The following is a 20,154-nucleotide window of genomic DNA, read 5'->3' on the forward strand; positions in this document are numbered from 1 at the left end:
ATTTCTCCAGCAGGATCAGACAGCAGCTCCTGCTGGTCTACTAGCCCTCATTCCAAGCCTCTTCAGGAGGAGCTGGCCTAGCAGGCCAGAGACATGGTGCTGCATAGCCACAGTGCATCTGGGCCCTAGACTGATGATTGACATGCTTGCTGCTTCTTGGGGTGGGGAGTTAGTACACCATATGTTCCAGATGGCTCCCAATGCCACATGGACTTCCCCTAACACAGTCTAGCTCCCACAAAGGAAGGACCTGTCATGTCCAGGGTAATTCTGGGCACCAGGACCACCACATCTTCTGTGGCCTACATAGCCAGTGACTGCTATGAGGCCAAGTTTGGGACAGCACTTAAACAGATCCTTGGTCCTGTGCGTATGTAGTTACGACAGCCTTAGCACTGCGCTTGATAATGTCTCCAGGTTTTACGATCTTCTGAAGACAAAGATGTAAGCCCTGATCCTCCCTTGTATAAGATGAAATTCTGAGCCTTGTTCCTGTCTTAGGTAAAACAGGATGCTGAGTTTATTCCTCTTTTCTGGAAAATGGATTGCTGAGGTCTACTCTGCTATGTCTAGGAGGGAATGAAAATAAAATAAGATCTAAGATGAGAAAAGCCAAGGAATCCTAATGCGGCACCTTGTCAGTCAGAGGTGGCAATGACTGAGTCCAGAACCTGGGTCTCTCCGTAGTGTACACTGAAGGTCACTCTCGGTAATAAGGAAGGGAACTTGTGGGCCAAAATGCTTTATGAAGTGTGTGGCACCTCTAGGCATGCCTGGTAGCACATGGGGTAAACGAGTAAGGAAGGCAGAAACTACAGTTTGAGGCAGTGCGGGCCTGGGCGAGGAACAAGACAAGTCCTTATGTTGGTCTGTGAATAGTCTGAGAGTCTGAGGGCCACTATGCCCAAGTGTGCACGGGTACCTTTGCTAGTCTCTGCAAACGTGTGTGATCAATTGTGTGGTGGGGAAGTGGGAGAATGCAGGCCTGCAGGAGCAGGATAGAGGACTGAAGCAGTTAAGAATGATCAGAGAGCCAGGTAGTGGTGGCACATGCCTTTAATCCCAGCACTTGGGAGGCAAAGGCAGGTGGACATCTGAGTTTCAGGCCAGCCTGGTCTACAGAATAAGTTCCAGAACAAAAAACAAACAACAAAAAAAAAAAAAAAAAAAAAAAAAGGAGGAAGATCAGATACCCCACCAACTACCCATGGTCAGCAGTTTTCCAGGCCTGTCAAGACTTATCTTAGAAATGTCAAGCTCCCCTCCAGGACCTGGTTGGGGCTAGGGGAGCCTCTGCCAAATATCTGCCTGGAGTTACTCTAAGAGACCATGCCAGTTTTCTCCTAGGGCAAGTGTCTCTGGTGGCAACAGGAGCCAGAGATGAGCCAAGATAATGCTGTCTGTCCAAACTTACCGGTCTGTGGATGTGGGTGCTCAAGGCAAATTTTCAAGGGCTAAGAGGCCCTGGCTCCTCAGGCCAGACACAAGGGCAGCTGGCCAAGGACTTATCGGTCAGCAAGGCAGGCAGGCATGCCTGCATCAAGACCAGCAGGGCTGGGTGGGGAGCAGGTGGGTGAATGGCTGAGGAAAGAAATCTGGGTCACTAGGGTGGCCTAGAGCCCTTGGGGCCCTCCTCACGGGGGCTCCCTCTTTATCCCACTCTTTCTTAGAGGCCTGCCACTACCTGTCCATGTGTCCCCAACAAGAAAGTCAGTCCACTGTAGAGCCCTTTTCTTTACTCAGAAGCCTTAGTACCCCCGCAGGCCCCTCCAACACCTGGACTGAGTGTCTAGGGGAGAAGCAGAGAGCAGGAAGGTCAGAGTTGTTTGGCCTGTTCTGGCAGCTTCCTGAGCCACTCTTAGTACCTAGTGTCCTAGGCCTGAAAATGCAGGGCTCTGGGGCTTTTCCTCCTCAGCTTCCAAACATGTTGGCAGGCAGGCCCCTTGTGTGGGCCATGGAGAGTGGGTCTGTGTGGACCACTTAGACGACCTCTGACTCAAAGGGGAACTTGCTTGGAAACCATGAGGGTCCCTGTGTTCCACTGGGCATCCAGACTGCAGAAGTAAACCCCAGGTAGCCATGGGCCTACCTAGCATGACAACATAAAACCTAGCAAGCAGGTACCATACTGTCTCAGGTGGAACCTAGTCCAACACCTAAAGGGGCTACTTCTCAGCCTGGGTACTGTTGTGACCTAGCAATTTCTCATGACCTTTTAAACATTAGCAATTTAGGCTACACTGCTTCCCAGTGTCACACCCTAGCCCTTCTTTGCCCCTAAGAGACCATGGGCTCCTTGCCAACCTGGGAAGAGCTGGTTCTATGGGAGGCTGTTTCGTCCCCCAATCTCCTTTAGCACCCTGTGAAACTGTAGGGGACATGACTTCTAAGTGGGGGAAAAGAGCATCAAGTGCAATCTCCATGGGGCCTTTGGATTCTCCTTGTACACTGCCAGGTGCCTCCTGGATTTGCCCCCTGCTGGGCGCCGTCCTTATTCCTTTTGACACTATGAAGTCCCTAGCCATGGTGGGGAGCTTGGGCATAACTTGGTCTACTTGAGTTGCGACAGTACCGGGGGGTGCAGGCTAACACGTGGGCAGCAGAACGCCACCATGGTACTGTTGAATGTGCACCCTCCAGGGTAGCAGTGGGTAGCTAGGGTGAGGGGCCACATGCTGTTCTCATTAGTGTCAGGAGTTTGGCAGGAGGGCCAGTGGCCAGCCCAAGGGCTATTCTTAGGGCTGGAACATAACAGTGAGATGCTGAGGACTACAGTACAGTGAGTAAGACCCATGTCGCCCAAAGCTCCTCTTAATATAATGCTGATAACCTGGGATGAGAACTGTGTCTGAGCCACTACCTCTCACAGAGGAGGGAGGTTTTGGTTGCTCCAGGACTGGGGTGGGGGCTGTTCTGAGGGGACAGCAGGAGCCTGTGTCAGTCCCATGGCCTGGTATGGAAGATGTGGCCCTTTAACAAGACTCAGGGCTACCACTGAGATTGTCCTTGGAGACTAAGATAGGCTGCCCCAGCTTTCTCTCCCCAGGGACAAGGACCTTGTGGCAAAAGAATGCCTTCTTCTCCTTGCTGCTTCTATTGCATGTTCGCAAAGTGGGGAGTAAGACTCTGTCCTCCCCATGATTTCTGCTCACGACCGTCCCACAGCAGAGGAGGAACACAGTCTGCCGCCTTATTCCCTGAGAGCCCTGGTCTCAGAGCCTCAGGAGAACAACTCTGGAGGTGTGCTGGCAGCAAGTGGATCCCAGAGCTGCAGTTTTGCCAGCTCAGGAGCCCTTGTTCATTAGCAGTATAGGTAGGGTAGGATACAGAAAGCTCCAAGGTGGCTGAGGACAAGGTCACTTCTTGTCCAGGTGACATTGCCAGGTTGTCACTTTCACAGCCTTGCACAGAAGGAGAAGAAAAGCCATGAAGTTCCTGTTAACAATCAAGGTGGAGGGACAAAGAACCCCCGGACCAGTATCCTTGAAGGAGCCTGCTGTCTTGGGGAGTGGTGGAGATTCAAGGACTGTGGTGACAGCATCTTGGTACCTAAGACTGAGGGCATACTACTACTCTAGTCTTCTTGGGGCCAATTTCACAACTGGACTTGAGCTCACCTGGAATTTCTTCTTGGCTACAAAGTACTGCATGCGCCTGATCACCTTGATGGTGGCCCGATGATGCTCCCGCAGCCTGTGGAGGAGGGGGAACAGAGTGTGAGCAGGTTGCATGCTGGTAACCCTTCAACACATGTCAAAGGTACCCTGGCCAAACATGGATGAACTCTCCAGGAACAAAGAACATTCTATCCAGGGTTTGCCCTGCCTCTAAGGAAGCCGGAGGCTAGGGATTCCTAAAGGGGAAAGGGAGGGTTGCCTCACCACAAGTGGGGAGAAAGATCCTTTCCCTACTTGTGTTTCAGAGCTGGGGTGGGTGTCTGTACCCCCGGTTTGCAAGGGTTGCAACTCTTAACAGCAGAGTCAGAGAATGCCTTTGGAGGGGTAGGACAACAGCCATGCTGTGAGGGCACTGTTCACAAAGACTGTTCAGGATTCTTCATTGGTTTGTCTCTAAGGCTCCTTCTAGAAATAAGGTCCTTTTAGAAACATCACTGGAGAAAGCAGGCCTGTGATCAGACATCTGAGTGCACAGAAATAAGACTAGAAGGCATACAGGCAGTGGAGAAACCGGGAGAGTTTGTAAAGCTCGAATTTGACCAGCCAGACTAAACCGCACTGGCAACAGAGAGTTGCTGGGAGCCTTTGGGAAAGCTAGACTCGAAGGGCCACGAGCCCAGAAAACAAGAGGCAAGAGGAAGCTAGCCTAGCCTCCAGGCTGTGCTTCCTTCTCAGAGAAGTGTGGGAAATGTCTACACCAGATGGAATGGTGGGGCTTCCTGGGCTGTGGGGAAAACAGTGGAGCCTGGGCTACAGAGCCACCAGGATACAAGTGACAGGATTCCAGAGAACAAAGGCTATCAGGGTATCTTTTTTCACACAGTTCCCCCTTGGAAATAGCTGTGGGTTCTCACAGAGCACAGTGCTGCCGGGAGGGAGTAAAAATGAAACAGAGAAGCCAGCAGGCTCTTGCCACTGAGGACGACAGGCTTGGGATTCAGACTATTTTAGGATGGGGGCCCCAGGAAGCAGCCAAAAATTTTGGTTGAGGTCCCCCCAAAACCTCAAGACTAAACTAGCCCAGATTTCTTTTTCATATTAGAGGAAAACCTAGTCATCTGTGCAGAGATATCTTGGAGCTTCTGCGTTGTTTTTTTTGTTTTGTTTTGTTTTGTTCTTATATAAAAGCTGAAGATGAAGGGGAAAAACAGATCCTAGCTAGAGATCTGAAGGTGGTGCTTTCTGCAGTCTTACCTGCTACAGGCTCTCTAGCCTCAGGAGATAGCTGTTTACTCACAGCCTGAATCTGAGCTGACCTTGTGACCTAATGTGACTGCAGAGTCTGGGGAGCTCACCATGTGTGGAAACCACAGGTGCTGGGACTGTGGCTGGGGTGGTTGCAGGAAAGTAAGTGGAGGTGCCTAGCCATCAGCCAGCACTGATTGCGGGCGTGTGACCTAGCCATCTTGAACCACCCAACCCTAAGCAAGCTACCGATGACTGCTGCCGCCTGAGTCATCCCAAGCACAACCACAGAACCACCTTCCAGCAGAGCTGAGTCCAGGCTCCTGACCCAGGGAACTGTGAGCAAGACAAATAAGTATTAAACCACAACATTGGTTATGGTTTGCTGCTCACTAGTAGACAGCTGATAAAGAAATTAGAAGCTGGACTCATAATCCCAGATATTTAGAAGGCTGAGGCAGGAGGATTATAAATTCAGGCTCTTCCTGGGTAACAGAGTGAGTTCAAGGCCAACCTGCACTATTTAGTGAGATCCTGCCTGAAAAAAATGAATCAGCAGTTAAGAGTACTTGCTGCTTGTACTTCCAGAAGTCCTGGGTTCAGTTCCCAGCACCCACATAGCATCTTACAACCATTTGTAACTCTGGTTCCAGGGGATTCAATGCCATATTCTGAACTAGAAGGACACCACACACACACATGCTGCAATACATACATGTAGGTAAAACATATATACATAAGATAAATAAACAAAACTTTAAAAAGTTAAAAAAAGAAGGCAGGGAAGCTGGGTGTGTTGGTACACGCCTTTAAGCCCAGTACTCAGAAAGCAGAGTCAGTAGGATCTCTGTGACTTGGAGGCTTGCCTGGACTATACAGTGAGTTCTAGGCCAATTAGGATGACATAAAAAGCAGGGGTGGTGCTGGGAACATAGATTAGTGGTAGAATGCTTGTCTAGCATGAACTGGTTTCAATCCCTAGCACAGAGGACAAGAGAGAAAGGAAGAAAGGGAAGAAGGAAGGAAAGAAAAATGAAGAAAGCTATTAATTAGAATTTAGAGGTTGTGAATTCATTGTATAATATTTAGTATTGATTTTAGGAGCAGAAAACAAAAAAAGGCGGATGACAGAAGGCTGGGACGTGAGGTGTTGTCTGCAAACACTGAGACCTCTAAGTGTGTTGGAGGGAGAAAGAACTTTGTTTTTTAGGGAGGAGTATGAGCATAGAGGCTGTTAAAGACAGACGAAAATCCCTCTTTGCTCCTGCTATTAAAGATCTGAGTCTGTTTCCACCTCAGTGTTGTAAGCTTCGGCCTCAAAAGACCTGCAGATTTCACTTTTACCCTCTCAGAAAACTGCTGCCTCCCGGACAAGTCCGAGCTAGCATGCTAGTGAGTGAAGGAGGAGAGTTGAAGGGTTCGGATGACAGCTGACAGCTTCAGGCATGTGAGGCTGACACTGCTCAGCCACCAAGTGAGTGTTCTGCCCCCAGGAGTGCGTCCGGCAGGGCAGCCCAGAGTCTGACCTACAGAGTCATTGGTAGATAGATGGCTGTGGCTTGCATCAGACTTTCTAGATGAGAGCTTTAAGATAACTGTGATGGATAGAGTCAAGAAAATAGATGAAGAGATGAGGGGTTTCACCATATGATAGAAACTATCTCCAAAGACTGAAAAAGAAATTCTATAAAAGTCAGGTGTGGTAGTACATGTCTGTAATTCCAGCACTGGGGAGGTGGAGGCAGGAGGATCAGAAGTTCAAGGTCATCCTTGGCTACACAGAGGTTTGAGGCCAGCCTGGGTTACTCGAGGTGCTGTCTCAACCACATTCCATGATTCCCTCTAACAACAAATAAATAGATAGATAAATAAATAAAAGAGAGAAAGGGCAATACAATAGTGGAAATTAAGAATGCAATTGGTGATTTGATAAAAGAGATAATGTAGTAAAAATAAAGAAAAATAGTAAGAAAAAATGGATAAGAATTAGATGGTAGAGAATGTGCATCTAAGTGAATTGATATTCCACTAAATAGATGAGAATTGTTAGTCAGGATTAAAAAGCTAAGACATGAACTCACTAAAAGGGTAAACAAAGAGACTGAAAAGAAAGGGGCAGAGAAACAGGTACCCTAGCATAGTTCTCTAAACATCACCAGGCCCTGCCTAGTCAGACAAAGATCTCAGAGTTACAGAGTTACCAGCTCAGGGTTACCTGGTAAAAAGCTTATCTCACAAGTGCAAGGACCTGCTTTCCTTCCCCAGAACCCTAATTAAAGGTTAAAAAAAAAATCTAGGTATGGCAGCATGTGTTTGTTATCCTAAGGCTGGAGAGTGGAGATAGGAGATACCTGGGGCTCACTGGCCGACTATCTGAGCCCACTTGGCAAGTTTCAGACCAGTGAAGAGACCCTGTCTCAAAAAAAAAAAAAAAAAAAAAAAAGCACAGCACTTGAAGAATGGTTTCCACTGGCGCCTATATGAAAAAATGTCAGTTCAGCAGGAAAAGATCAATTCCAAATCTGTATGCACCTATAAATAGAGCCTTAAAACATATAGAGAAACTGGGAGAACAAAATGGCAAAAGAAAAATCTACAGCTATATAATAGTTATGGATTGAAAGGATGGCGAAACATCAACAGACAATATGAACAAGCTGAGTGTCAGTCTGCCCTAACTGACAGGGACAAAACCACGCCATCACAGGCCAGCACATATAAGTATTTACAAGGACACCAAGTGCTAGCTTTTAAAAGCAAGTTTCAACAAATTTCAAAGAAATTAATTCACGTTTTGCATGACCACAATAAAATTAAACTACAAATTAAAAATATTACTAGGAAATCCCCAAGTGTTTTGGAAATTAAATGGTCTAAGTAACCCAAGGTCAAAGAAAAAGAATCTTACATGAATTAGAAAATAGTTCTAATTGAATAATAAAAAGTATCAAAAATTATAGCTAAATTGAGTGTGGGGTATACACCTATAATCTCAGCACCTCAGGAGGCCAAGTCTTGAAGATCACAACCTGGGCTACTTAGCAAGATGCCAGTCTTGACAATGGCAGGATGGCCCAGTGGGTAAGGGTGCTTACTGCTAAGTCTGAAGACCTGAGTCTGATCCCCAGGACTTGCATGGTGGAAGGAGAAAAACTAACTCTCAAAAGTTGTCCTCTGACTTCCACGTAAGGGCCATGGCACACGCACCCCTCCGCACACACATGTAAATGAATGTGATAAAAATTTAAAAATCATGCTTCCAAAAATAAAATTAAACAAATGTTGGTGGTGCATTGAAATATGGACACTGAGGGGAAGATAATATATGGCCTTAAGTGTGCTTACTAAAGGAGAGGCTGAGATCCAGCTCAAGTTAAAAAAAAATCTAAAAAACAAAACACAAAACCAACTTAAACCTGAAGGAAGTAGAAGGAAAGAGATAATAAAGATAAGGCTGTAAGTTGATGAAATAAAAAAATGAATGTTGCATTAAAGAAAATCAACAAAGCTAACATTTGGCTTTCCAAAGAGACTAATAAAATTGATAAAACTTTTAGCAAGATGGATGGAATGGGGTGAGGGGGATCACAAATCACCAATGTTGGGAGTTAAAAAATGAACACCACTGTGGAGCTAGAGACATTAAAAAAAAACAATATTCAGAGGATAATATGAGCAAAAACAATTTTGATAATATGGATAAAATAGATTAACTCATCAAAACACGTTTTAAGAGAAGAAGAAACAAATACAAACTGCCCTATGTTAATGGAATTACACTTGGAATTTTAACGATCTTCCTACAACGAAGTGGTCTAGATGATTCACCAGTGAGTCCTTCCCAACACATAATAAGAAGTTCACAACTATATACAAAGCTTCTTACAGGGCTTTTATGAGGTGGTCCGGCCTTGATACCCAAATCTGACAAGGATATTCCTGAAAGAAAAGTCAAGGGTAATGTCTGTCCTGGATGTGGAGACAGCCTCTAAAAACCAGCAGCCAGTGAGAACCAGGGCTCATGTCAAGATGCAGGATCAGCGTGGCTTAATCCAGTTATGCAAGGCTGGCTTAACATTTGAAAATCAACCAACAGAGCTCACCACATCAACAGAACAAGAAAAAAACATATAATCAACTCAAAAGATGCAGAAAAGCACTTGATAAAGTTCAAGGCCTCGTCCTAATTAAAAACACAACTCCTAGGAAAGTAGGAAACACAATTAAAAAAAAGAACAAAAATGAAAATTGAAACAAAAAATCCTAAACACATCAAGTTTAATGATAATGTAGAAATCACTTTGTTCCTGAAATAGTGTGTCCCATATTTTCTAACAGTGTCCATAAAATCTTATACAAATAAAATGTAATTTAACAGGAGAATAAAGCACTTAGGAGCCAGAAGCAGGTGAATCTCTGTGAGTTCAAGGCCAGTTTGGTCTACATAGCTAGTTCCAGGGCAGCTAGGGCTACACAGAGAGACCTCGTTTGAAAAAAGCAAAAACAAACAAACAAAAACAACTAAACAACAAAATCCAAACCAAAAATCAAAAAAAAAATTAAAAAGTAAATTTAGCAAATCCTGACCTTGCTGGCCATGGACATGGTAGCTCAGGTAGCTCATGCTTGTAATCCCAGAAATCTGAGGGCCAAGAATGAGGACTGAAAGAGGAGCAAGCCTGGTTCAACTAAAAGTTGAAAGCTAACAATCCATTATCTTACTGGGAACAAATAATTAGACCACAAAATACTAACTGTAATAGTGCCAAAGTTACTCCATCTATTTAAATTGCTCACAGGTGAGAGCTATAGGCAACCAAGCACTGAACACCAATGAGAGCTGAAGGTGACTTGAATTTGTGAAGGCTATAACATGTTCTTATCTGTGGGGCTGGAGAAATGGCTCTGGGATAAAGAGCATTGGCTTGCTCTTCTAGAGAATATGGGTTTGATTTTTAACATCCACATGGCAGCTCACAACTATCTGTAACTCCAGTCCCAGGGGTTCTGAAGCCTTATTCTGGTCTTGAGAGTACTACACGCACATGGTACACACATGTACATGCTGGCAGAACACTCATACACATAAAAATAATAAAAGCATTTAAAAAACCCTCAGTGTAGCTGGACATACACCTTTAGTCCCAGTTACTTGGGATGCAGAGGCAGACAGATTTCTGTGATTCAAAGCCAGCCCGGTCTTAATCAGTGAGTTCCAGGACAGCCAGAGCAATACAATGAGATCCTGTCTTAAACAAAAAAGCAACAAAAAAAGCCCTTGTTACTTACAAGAAGATTTTCTTCAAGCTTTGGTACAGATTTCTCATTCCAGTTTCTATAGTTTTTGTCATCTTTCTACCTTTTGAAATTGACAGTCTGACCTTAAAATATTTATGAAAATGCTAAGCAGTATCCCCATGGCAGTTCTGAAAAACAGCTACAATATTGAAAAGTTACACAATCAGAGTTCAAGTATCACAGTGAGATGGGTAATGGCTCTCTGGTACAGCACTTGCTGCCCATATGTGAGGCCCCTGGGTTTGATCTCATATAAATCAGGCATGGCGGCTCACCCTATAATCCCAGCAACTCAGGAGTTGGAAACAAGAAGATCAGAAGTTCAAAGTCATGTGGGGCTGAGACCCTGTCTTGCAAACAGACAAACAAAAAGTGGTCATAGGGTTGGAGAGACGGTTCGAGGGGTCAGGTGCTTGTCACACAAGCATGAGGAATGAGTTTGAATCTCCAGAACCCATGTAAAGCAAGACAGAGTAGTGCACATTTGTAACGCCAGTGCTCCCATGGTGAGATAGGAGAATCCCTGTGAGTTCGTGGGCAGGCCAGCTGGCAGCTGTGAATGACACAAGGTGGAAGACAGGGTAAATACCTGAGGACATCCTCTGACCATCATATGTGTACTGTGGCCTGCATGCCTGCATTACACCACACACACACACACACACACACACACACACACACACACAAAATCGCATATCCACAGCACAAAGAAAAATCCCAGTAAAGCTGCATGGTGGGCAAGGCTACAGGACAGAGCAAGACCTTAGATGCCATAAACACACATGTGGCCTCTGCGTCTATCACCGAAGCTGTTTCAACAGGGAACCAATGTTCTCAGCAGACGTACTCGGACACCATAAGAGCTAGATACTGTAATTCTTCCCTCCCCGCAGCTGCAAAGCTAGTTTGTCAGGCCTTGAACAGGAAGGTAGAGAGGCTGGGTTGTGAAAGGCTACCAAACGCCTGTGCCTGCATAGCCTTGGGCTAGATAAAGGTTTCTTCACAGAATCCAGGGAGCATGAGCTATTAGAGAAGAATGCTTGACGAACTGGAGGCTGCCTGAAACCCTTCATTCCAGGCATGGCCTGAGGAGATATGGCTCTGTTCTCTCTCCATCCCCGTGAAAGGCATGAAAGTGGGTGAAAAGTGGGACTCCATGAGTATGTCACCTCATCAAGCACGACTGTGGTCTTGAGAGCCTTCAGTCTTAGCTGGAGTAACCACCCCTGTGTTGTTCATCCCTTGGTTTTTGTTTCCATACTTATTTTTTATTATATCTATATGTGACCCAGAGGGCAAATATTTTTAATTTTGGTGATTTACTGAAATAAAAAAAGCTAGGCATTGTTGCACACACTATAATCCTAGCACTCTGGAAGCTAAGGCAGAAGGATTGCTGTGAGTGTGAGGCTAACGTGGGTCAGAGAGTAAGACCCTGTCTCAAAACAAATGAGCAGATAAACTTCTGCCAAGGTTATTCAGCCCTGCCTCCGTATTAGTACTCCATTGCTAAGAGGTCCTTATGTGGCTCTCTGCCACTGGCTCAGTCACATGAGCTGGCATAAAGTTTTCCTTAGCGTGAACATCCATGTTTATTCAGTTTCTTTCCTCCTGGCAAAGGTGTAGCTAGTGCTAGGCCTCAGGGCTCTGGACAGTGCTGTGAAGCATACTCCCTTCTCAAGGTCTGAATACCAGAGTTTCCTGTGAGCGCAAAGCCAGACATTGCCTTGCTCATCAGCTCTGGGATGCCTCCACCTCAGAGGTGATGCCACATTTTCAAAGGGGTGGCTATCCACTGACCAGAAAAATGTGTTTCCTCTGCTGTAGTAGAAGCAGGCTGGTGGTTCCTCAGAATATTTAGCACATAACAACCCCACCTCTACATACATATCCCAAGAAATGAAGACACACATTCAAGTAACAACTCCATCAGTAGACAGACATGGTTTGCCCATGCGACTGAATATCATTCAGCCATACAAACGAAGAGTGTTGACATGCTGACGTGTATCACAGAATGGATACTGCCCTACAAGGCACTGTGCTAGGTAAAAGAAGCCAGCCACGATGGACCCCATGCTGTAGACCGCCAGTTCCATGAAATGCTTAGAATAGCACATTGTAGAAATTCGAGATTGGTGGTTCTTTAGGCGGGGAGGATACGGAGTGACTGCTGATGGGTGAAGGTGGTTTTGGAGAGCGATGAAACGTTCTAAGGTTAGCCAGTGGTGATGGCTGCAGGGTGCGACCATGCTGATGTGTGCACTGAGGTGGGCATTGTAGCAGGGGTGACTGTCCTGCAGATTGCTGCAGAGAGCTCAGCTAGAGAGATAGGGAGGCTCTGGAAAATGGAGAGAACCCCTTTTTCTCAGAGTGTCCCAGGAACCCTGGCAGGCACCCAGGGTACACTGAAATTGGTCTCATTCCCTCCCTGTAGGCACACAGCCTATCCTCAAACTGTGGATCACAGGGGATGCTTCTACGGGACAAAGTCCAACTCCTGAGATTCCCCCACCCAACCCTGCAATCCTTGCTGCAGCTCCCTACTACGCCCGATGACATCCACATTCTCAGGACAGCCCACGACCCAGTTCCCTACACCCAGTGTCAGTGAATTTTGACTCTCTTGGCAGGTCTAAGTGATGTCTCATCACGTACAGTGTTCAACGGGTGGTTCTTGTGTCTTTGTCAAATTATTTCCATATCAGCCATCAATGTGAGAGCCACCCCTTGCTGGGCCCCCGCCCAGACGAGCCATAGCAGACATTCTTGTTTGGCACTAACATTCTGCAGGGTCTCAGGGGGCAGGTGGCTGCAATGCAAAGGTCACCCATTTCAACTGTCCCAGAGCTGAAAGAGGAGGGCAATTTTGTTTCCCCAGAGTCAAGGCTCTTGGGTCTGAGTGTCTGCATACACTAAAACTTCATCTCCAAGGAGACTGTGATGGGGCCTTTGGGAGGACATTAGGTCATGAGAGGGGCACCCACATGAATAGGGTTAATGATCTTATACAAGAAGCCTGAGGGGCTTTAGTTATCTCTTCTTACCCTTCTGCCATCTGCCACAGGACACACAGAAGACACTATCTATGGGGCAGACATAGTCCTCACTAGATCCTGAATCTGTCAGAGCCTTGATTCTGAATTTCTCAGTATTTAGAATTGTGTACAGTAAATCTTTATTGTTTGTAAATCGCCCAGTCTAAGGCATTTTTGTCATGGGGCTAATCGTGAACTTGGCACCGAGAATGGGGTGTTGATGAAAGGCAGTGTTGGGAAAAGGAACAGGCAGGGGCCAGAAGGGGTCTGAAGCTCGTGAAGAGAGACTGAAGATGGCCTGGGTGTGGTCTCAGAAGACCAGAGCTTTAGAGATTTCCTAGGGACGGGCAAAGAGCTACAGCTGGGATGCTGGTGGTAATGGAGAGAAGAGAGAACAGGCTGGGGAGGGCTTCGTGGGGACACAGAGCCATGAAGTAGCGAAGAATCTGGTGGGATGGTGTCCCAGAGTCTTAGTGTCTGTACAGGACGGCACTGCTAAGAAACAAACCAGTCTATTGAGCAGAGGAGACCCCTCAGCAGAGTGTTCATGGCGCTGCCTAGCCTCTCTCGATTGCTCATAGTACAAAGTAAAAGGAGAGTCACAAGCCAGTGACAATCACAAGGAAAGCAAAAAATGTCCCCACATGGATAAGACAGCTGCCAGAAGGAAGGAAAAAAAAATGAAATGGCTCCAGGCATGGTGGACTACATACTTGTGTAGTCTCAGCATTCATGAGGCTGAGACAGGAGGACAGCCCAGAGTTCAGGACCACACAGCAAGATATACAATAAGACCCTCTTTCAAACCAACCAGCCAAATGGGAGAAAATGAAAAAGTGTGTTCACGAGAGAGCAGAAAGGGAGGAGGTCAGAACGTGATATGCCCGAAGGGGAGCTGGTGCCACTCACCAGGTGTCACAGAGACCACGGAGACATTTCAGGGAACTTCAAGGCCACCTTATCCCTTATGTGGGTGGCAAGTCTCAGTGGCCTTCATGGGGCCATTTCCACCTGGTATAGCAGCTGAGGGCAGAGCTGTCTCCATTCAGAAGATGCCCCAAAGAACTACATGCAGAGCTGAGGCAGAACTGATGCATGGTGGGACTACAAGAGAAATTCCTAGTCCAGCCATGTGGGTAGGCTTATCTCTAAAACCCAGAGTGGCAGAGCCATCAGCACTGAACTCCAGCCTGGATGACATATGGGATACATCCAGTCAAGTCACAGTGTCACGGCTATGTGGAATCTTGGCTTAGTGTACTCAGAAAGTGGGACAAAGACTAATGATTCTCAGCCCTTACAAGTTAGTGCTATCTGTCTGGTTGGGGTTTAGATGTATTTGAGATCGGTCACTCTTTTCTTCTTGTTCATTTCTTCCTTTTGTGAGGGGACGTCATCTTTAGAATGGCCCACTACAGTAATTTGGAAGCTCGGGGCCTTTGTGATTTCACAGGCTAATAGCTCTGGAGACCAATTTGCCTCAGGAAGAGTCTGACCCTGGCCTCACTCATTTTGGACACTGAAGACTCTTGTGTCAGTACTGGAATAAGATAAGATTCTCAGCACTCTGGGGATTCAGGGGCTTGTGTGAGCATGTGAAAAGAACATAAACTTGAGAAAGCCGAGTTTGAATGGTGTGATCTGGGTGGTTATACTGCAATCTGTCTGTAAGTCTTATGCATTCCCCGTGTGGTGGCATCGGAAAGCAGAGTCTCTGGGAAGGGATTAGGTCATGAGGGCAGAGCGCTCATGAATGGGATTAGTATTCCTTTTAAAGCAGTCTGAAGAGCTGGGGATGGGGCTCCGACAAGTTCTCGCTTAGCAGGCACCAAATCCCTGGGCTTCATCCCTAGCATAAGCCAGCTGATGAATATCTATAATTTCACGACTGAGGAGGTAGAGACAGGAGGACCAGAAGTTCAAGATCATTCTCAACAACTGGAGTGAGTGTGAGGCCAGCCTGGGGCACATGAGACCCTATCTCAAAAAGAAGCGGCAGAGGAGGAGAAATAGAAGAAATCTTTGTGGCCATTACAGTCACTGCTGTCCAAGGAGCTCGTTAACTCCAGTCATGTGAGGACTCACAAAAGGTGCCCCCTGTGCAGCGTACAGAACCCTTAGGAAACTTTTGAAAGGTACTTTCCAGATACTTAATTCATATGTTTTCTCAGTTGAAGGTGTTTTGTTATAGAGGTCTGAATGGCAGATACTATAATATTCCTTTGGACCCTCAGAGACCACACGACTCAGATCAGGTATAAAGTTACTAGCTCCCCCTCACCCGTGCGAGTTCACTTGGTTGAATTTATATCAACTCCCCTTGCTCCAAATCATGGTAGCTCAGCATCATGGAGGTGAACTCAGCACGGTGCAGCGCAATACAACTTGACCCCCAAACTGCAGAGGGGGTCTTGTGGTGAAAGGATAGACGGGCCTGGTTCTTTCTCAGAGGCCTCTCAGGCCGGGGGATGATAGTGTCACCCAAGTCTACCACAGAGGAGAGCGTTGATGTGTGGGGAAGGGGTTTTAGAGAGAAGTGCCTCTGCAGAAACCTGTGGCCTCTGCTATGGGGCTCAGATGGAGCCCATATGCCCTGGGGGTGAAGAGGGCAGACTATAGCAGGACCTACCCTCCATAGTGGCCCTAAGACCAGAAGAAAACCCCAAACAAGCTCCACCCCATGCCACCAGCATTGTCCTTTGGGGTACACCCAGAAGAGAGCAGATAAGAGCGGGGGAAGCTGGTGTGGAAGGGCTTCGTAGGGAGCTGAACCAACAGGCAGGGACCTTACCATTAGTGGGGACACACAGACACAGAATAGGGTGCCTTTGCCAGAAAAGTCAAGGGTGTGAAAGGCAGAATTTGGAGACAATAAGACAGCCAAGAGTGGTTCAGTTTGTAAAAACACCTCCAATCCCTCCTCCTAGAGGAAAGTGGGGGCCAAGCTATGTGCATGGGGCCCCTGCCTGACACACGAGCAGTCTGCCCTGTGTGATGGGCATGAGCCAAGCACTTCTGTGAACACAGTAGTTCCCTTTACCTACAAGGAACACGCTCCAAGATGTCAAGCAGATGCCCAAAGCCACGAGCAGTTATGAGCTGTGTAGCGAGAGGAGAGACAACACAATTAGCGCTGACTTCTTTTTCCTTCTTTACAGTTTTACAGATTTGTTCTTCCCGTGGGTCTTGGCAACCTAGCATGCCACTGTTTTCTTTCCTTGTTAACTCAGGAACTTTCTTCTTTTCATTCAGAGGATATACTTTATGACTTCTCTTTGGCATATCTGAATGGCCAGCACCATGACTGGTGTAATTTTTTTTTTACTATTGTGTATTATGTTTTATTATTAAGTAAGAGTTTAAAGGCAAGCCTTGTGACACCCACATGACAGACCTGATGACTGAGACAGTTACTAAGTGGCTAATGGGTAGGTAGTATAAACTGTTGGGTATGGGGGACAGGGGCTTGACTCATATCCCAGGTGGGACAGAGTGTGATGGCATGAAATCTCATAACACTACTAGAATGACAAGTAATGAAAAACTTATGCATTGTTTATTTCTAGAATTTTCCATTTCATATTTTCTAACCATAGTTGGAGTAACTAAGAAGGCAGAAAGTGAAGCTGAGGACAAAGGAAATGACTGTAGTCATAAATAACAGTTTTAGGGGGGTATTTCAAAAGATTAGATAGAGTGGAGAAACTGTTCATCCCAGGAGACTGATACCATTAGAGTGGGAGAGGATGAGCTGAGCGCAAGGTGGGAGATGAAAGCTGTAAGAGGTCCAGGCACGCGGGCCCACAGAAATGAGGTTTGTGTAGCAGTGTGGCCTGAGGAGGCTCTGTGTAGTTCCTAGTCCAATAGGCTCACATAAAACAATAAATGAACATAAACTACCCAGAAACCAATATCAGGCAGCACAGCCATGCTGAACATCATGCCTTAGTTTTGTGAGCACACCCTGTCCTCACGCTAAACCGAGGGGTGTTCTGGGAGGCTCCTTTTGCAGACAGGCTGCAGGTTCAGAGATGCTGAACACTGTGTGGTAGCTTCCCCAGATGAACGGGCACGTAGCGACACCACTCCGTCTCCCCGCTTTTGTCCACCCTGTATTGCAGAGTAAGAGTGCCACGCGGGGAGAGCCCATTCAGGACATCCACGTATCTCAGAACAGCGACCCCTTTCTGTGAGATGTGTGCCTCACGAAAGGAGACTGGTTAGACTCGGTGGCACACACCAGTAATCTTAGCCCTTGGGAGACTAAGGCAGGAGGATTGCTACAAGTTTGGGGTCAGCCTAGTCAACATAGTAAATTTCAAACAAACCAAGACCTCATAGTAAGGCCTTGTCTGAAAAAAATCAAACAACAGAAAGTGTGGTTGATGGGGAGAGGCTGACCTGGCTCCGAGTCTGGACCACTGGGTGTGCAGGTGAGTACTCAGCCCCACCCACAGCTCTTGGCACTACTGAGGCCTGTGTTTTCACATCAGGGGACGGGGTTATCGGCATAGAATGGACGTCTACTTTGGGTATCAACCCAGTCCTCCCTTTTCTGTGCTAGTAGAGACCACAATTCTTGGCCTGGACCCTCTCCCAAAGATGGCACCCTTTGCTTCTATAGGCTAGGGCGAAGAGGGAAACTTCTTGCCTTGTAAGAAAAGCCCCCAAACCCATTGCTACTCTGGGACTCAGAAGGCTCCAGTAAATTCTTTGATCTTTTGGGTGTCTCGGGAGCTAGAGAAATCAGAAAGAAAAGAATAGACAAAGTTTTCATGTTGACAAAAATGTATCCTGGGAGGAAGGACTGCCATGGGCCGGACATGCTGGCAGCTCTGAGACTCACACATTGTCTCTAAATCCACTGGGAGACAGGGGTGCTAGTGCCCCAAGGCAAACTGATGGCCTGAAAGTCTAGGGGGAGCCTGTGTGGAGCTGCTGAGTAGGAATGGCAAAGACATGTCTTTGTCTAGGTTTGTACCAGGAGGAAAACTGGGGCAGAGAGGTAAAAAACTAACAAGGTTGGGGTATGGGCAGGCACTGGAGAGGACCCATTTCAATCCTGGGGAGAAGCTGAGAAGGTTGGGGTCTGAACAAGTGCTGGGGAGAACCCTGCTTCGGTCCTGGGGAGATTATGAGGACGTTTGTTGCAGACTGTCAGCCCTCATTAAGTTAATGGAACCGGCGAGGAGTTGGCCGGGTTCCAGCATGTTGGAGAAAGAAAACAAGAAAAGCGTTTTCAGCGAAAGAGCTGAGAGATCCCATTTCTCTCGGCAGCCCCGGGAGATTAGGGGCCGTTGGTAATGGCCTCACTGAAGTGGCTTATTGGGGACTTGTTGATTAAAACAAGGGAGAGAAAACTCCTAATGTCTAAGAAGAATTACATGGGCTGCGTCCAGAGGAGTAATTTGTGCGTATTTCCTCGTGAACTACACAGCAACCTGGGTCCAACCAGGGCCTCTTGCAGCCATTTGCTTATTTGTGGTATAAGCAAAAGGGGGAAAGACAGGAGTTAAGCTAGCAGAATTTAGGAGATAGCTCTCTGGGCTCCTGGAGAGGGATTCAGCAGCCCAGAGACTAGGGTCCTAGAGCACAAAACCCCTGAAGTTGTGTGGAACTAGCAGATCTGAGACCTCTGACCCAGCCTTTCTGAATAGGGCTCAAAGTCCTCGAAGAATCAGCCATAGTGTGCTCATGGTGGATTTGTCTCTCGGGGACACTTTGCTATGTGTCCAGATGTTTCCCTCACAGACTCCATAACCTGTCAGGTCACCCAGAGGCCCACCTGGTGACCAATTCCCAAGGTTTGGCCTTGGACTCTGACTTGCTGGGCTCTGAGTTGCTCCAATCCCATCTTTCTTTGGAATGCACAGCATCCTTCAGCATTGACCGAAACCCTAGATCCAGCAGGGCCCAGGTGGGCAGCCTGCACATCCTACTTTGCCCCAGGCTCCCCAGAGATACTCTGGTCCCTTAGTCTCATCATTAGCTTTTTGCCTAGATTCCTTCCTCTTACCTTAACCCCCAATACATTTTTGCCGCAAGCTTCCCAAGCTTCCCTGTTCCTGTGCTTTAAAACACGTTTAATGTCCCAAACCCTTTCCCTGTACAAATAAGGACAGAGACCAGAGAGGCTCAGCTTTTGGCCTCAGGTCATATAGCCTTGGAGGGGAAGAGTGGCAACCTTCAGAGTTCCTGTTTCCCCAGCGAGCAGATTGTTAGTCTTATCTCTAACTGCTCCCATGCCCCACATCCTGGAGTCAGGCCCCACTAACACCCCTCAAATCGCATGTTCCCCATCTGTGTTCCCAAGCCCCTTCCCACAGAGCCTTTTCTAGACCTGGCTGGTAGGTCCTGGCTCCACACTGGAACCTGGAGTCTGTTGGACTTTATGGTGGGTGGTGAAGGAATGAGCCCCCAATCAGATGGAGGAATTAGACTAAAGTCTGTGAGGTTTGCCTGGGACAGAACCCCCTTCCTCCCAAAGCCCAGGTATGAGGTGACTACTCGCCAGAGTCCCCCGTTCACTTTCACTCTAAGAATGGCAGGGATGGGTTTGTTGACAGGGTCTGAAGCCTCCCCCCCATTTTGGAGACCTGGACCAAGCCCTCCCACCCCTCAATATCTCCTGTCACACAATGCAGTGAGCCAAGAACTACCCTTCAGTCAAGGTTAGAATCAAAGACAAGGTAACATCTGCAAAGAGGGACGTGGATCTCCCAAGGGTGAAGGCCCAGAAGATTGACAAAAGCCAGGGATTCTGGCCTACTGACTTCTACTTTCTGGACCTGATCATAGCCCCCAAGATCTTGTTTACGTCAAGGCAGGCCTAGCCTGTTTCTGTCATACAGAATCCTCAAGGTTCAGAAAGGGAGGGGTAGACTATAGCGTAGCCAACCCTGGGCACTGATGAAATGGGCTTGGTGTTGGACAGGGAAGTCTCTACTGTGAGCTCT

The 20,154-nt window shown here is 47.2% G+C and overlaps 1 protein-coding gene across 3 annotated transcripts in view; it reads right to left on the bottom strand.

Annotated features, from left to right (window-relative positions):
- The window catches only part of Kcnq1 (potassium voltage-gated channel subfamily Q member 1), a 319,789-nt gene that overhangs the window by 65,933 nt on the left and 233,702 nt on the right, over positions 1 to 20,154 (bottom strand). For all 3 annotated transcript variants that reach the window (XM_057778117.1, XM_057778116.1, XM_057778118.1), the window contains one exon: positions 3,618 to 3,693. In XM_057778117.1, coding sequence (XP_057634100.1) covers positions 3,618 to 3,693 — 76 coding nt within the window. The remainder of the gene's footprint in view (positions 1 to 3,617; positions 3,694 to 20,154) is intronic.

This window comes from Chionomys nivalis, chromosome 8 (assembly GCF_950005125.1).
Source record: "Chionomys nivalis chromosome 8, mChiNiv1.1, whole genome shotgun sequence".
In the NCBI taxonomy this organism is placed as follows: domain Eukaryota; kingdom Metazoa; phylum Chordata; class Mammalia; order Rodentia; family Cricetidae; genus Chionomys; species Chionomys nivalis.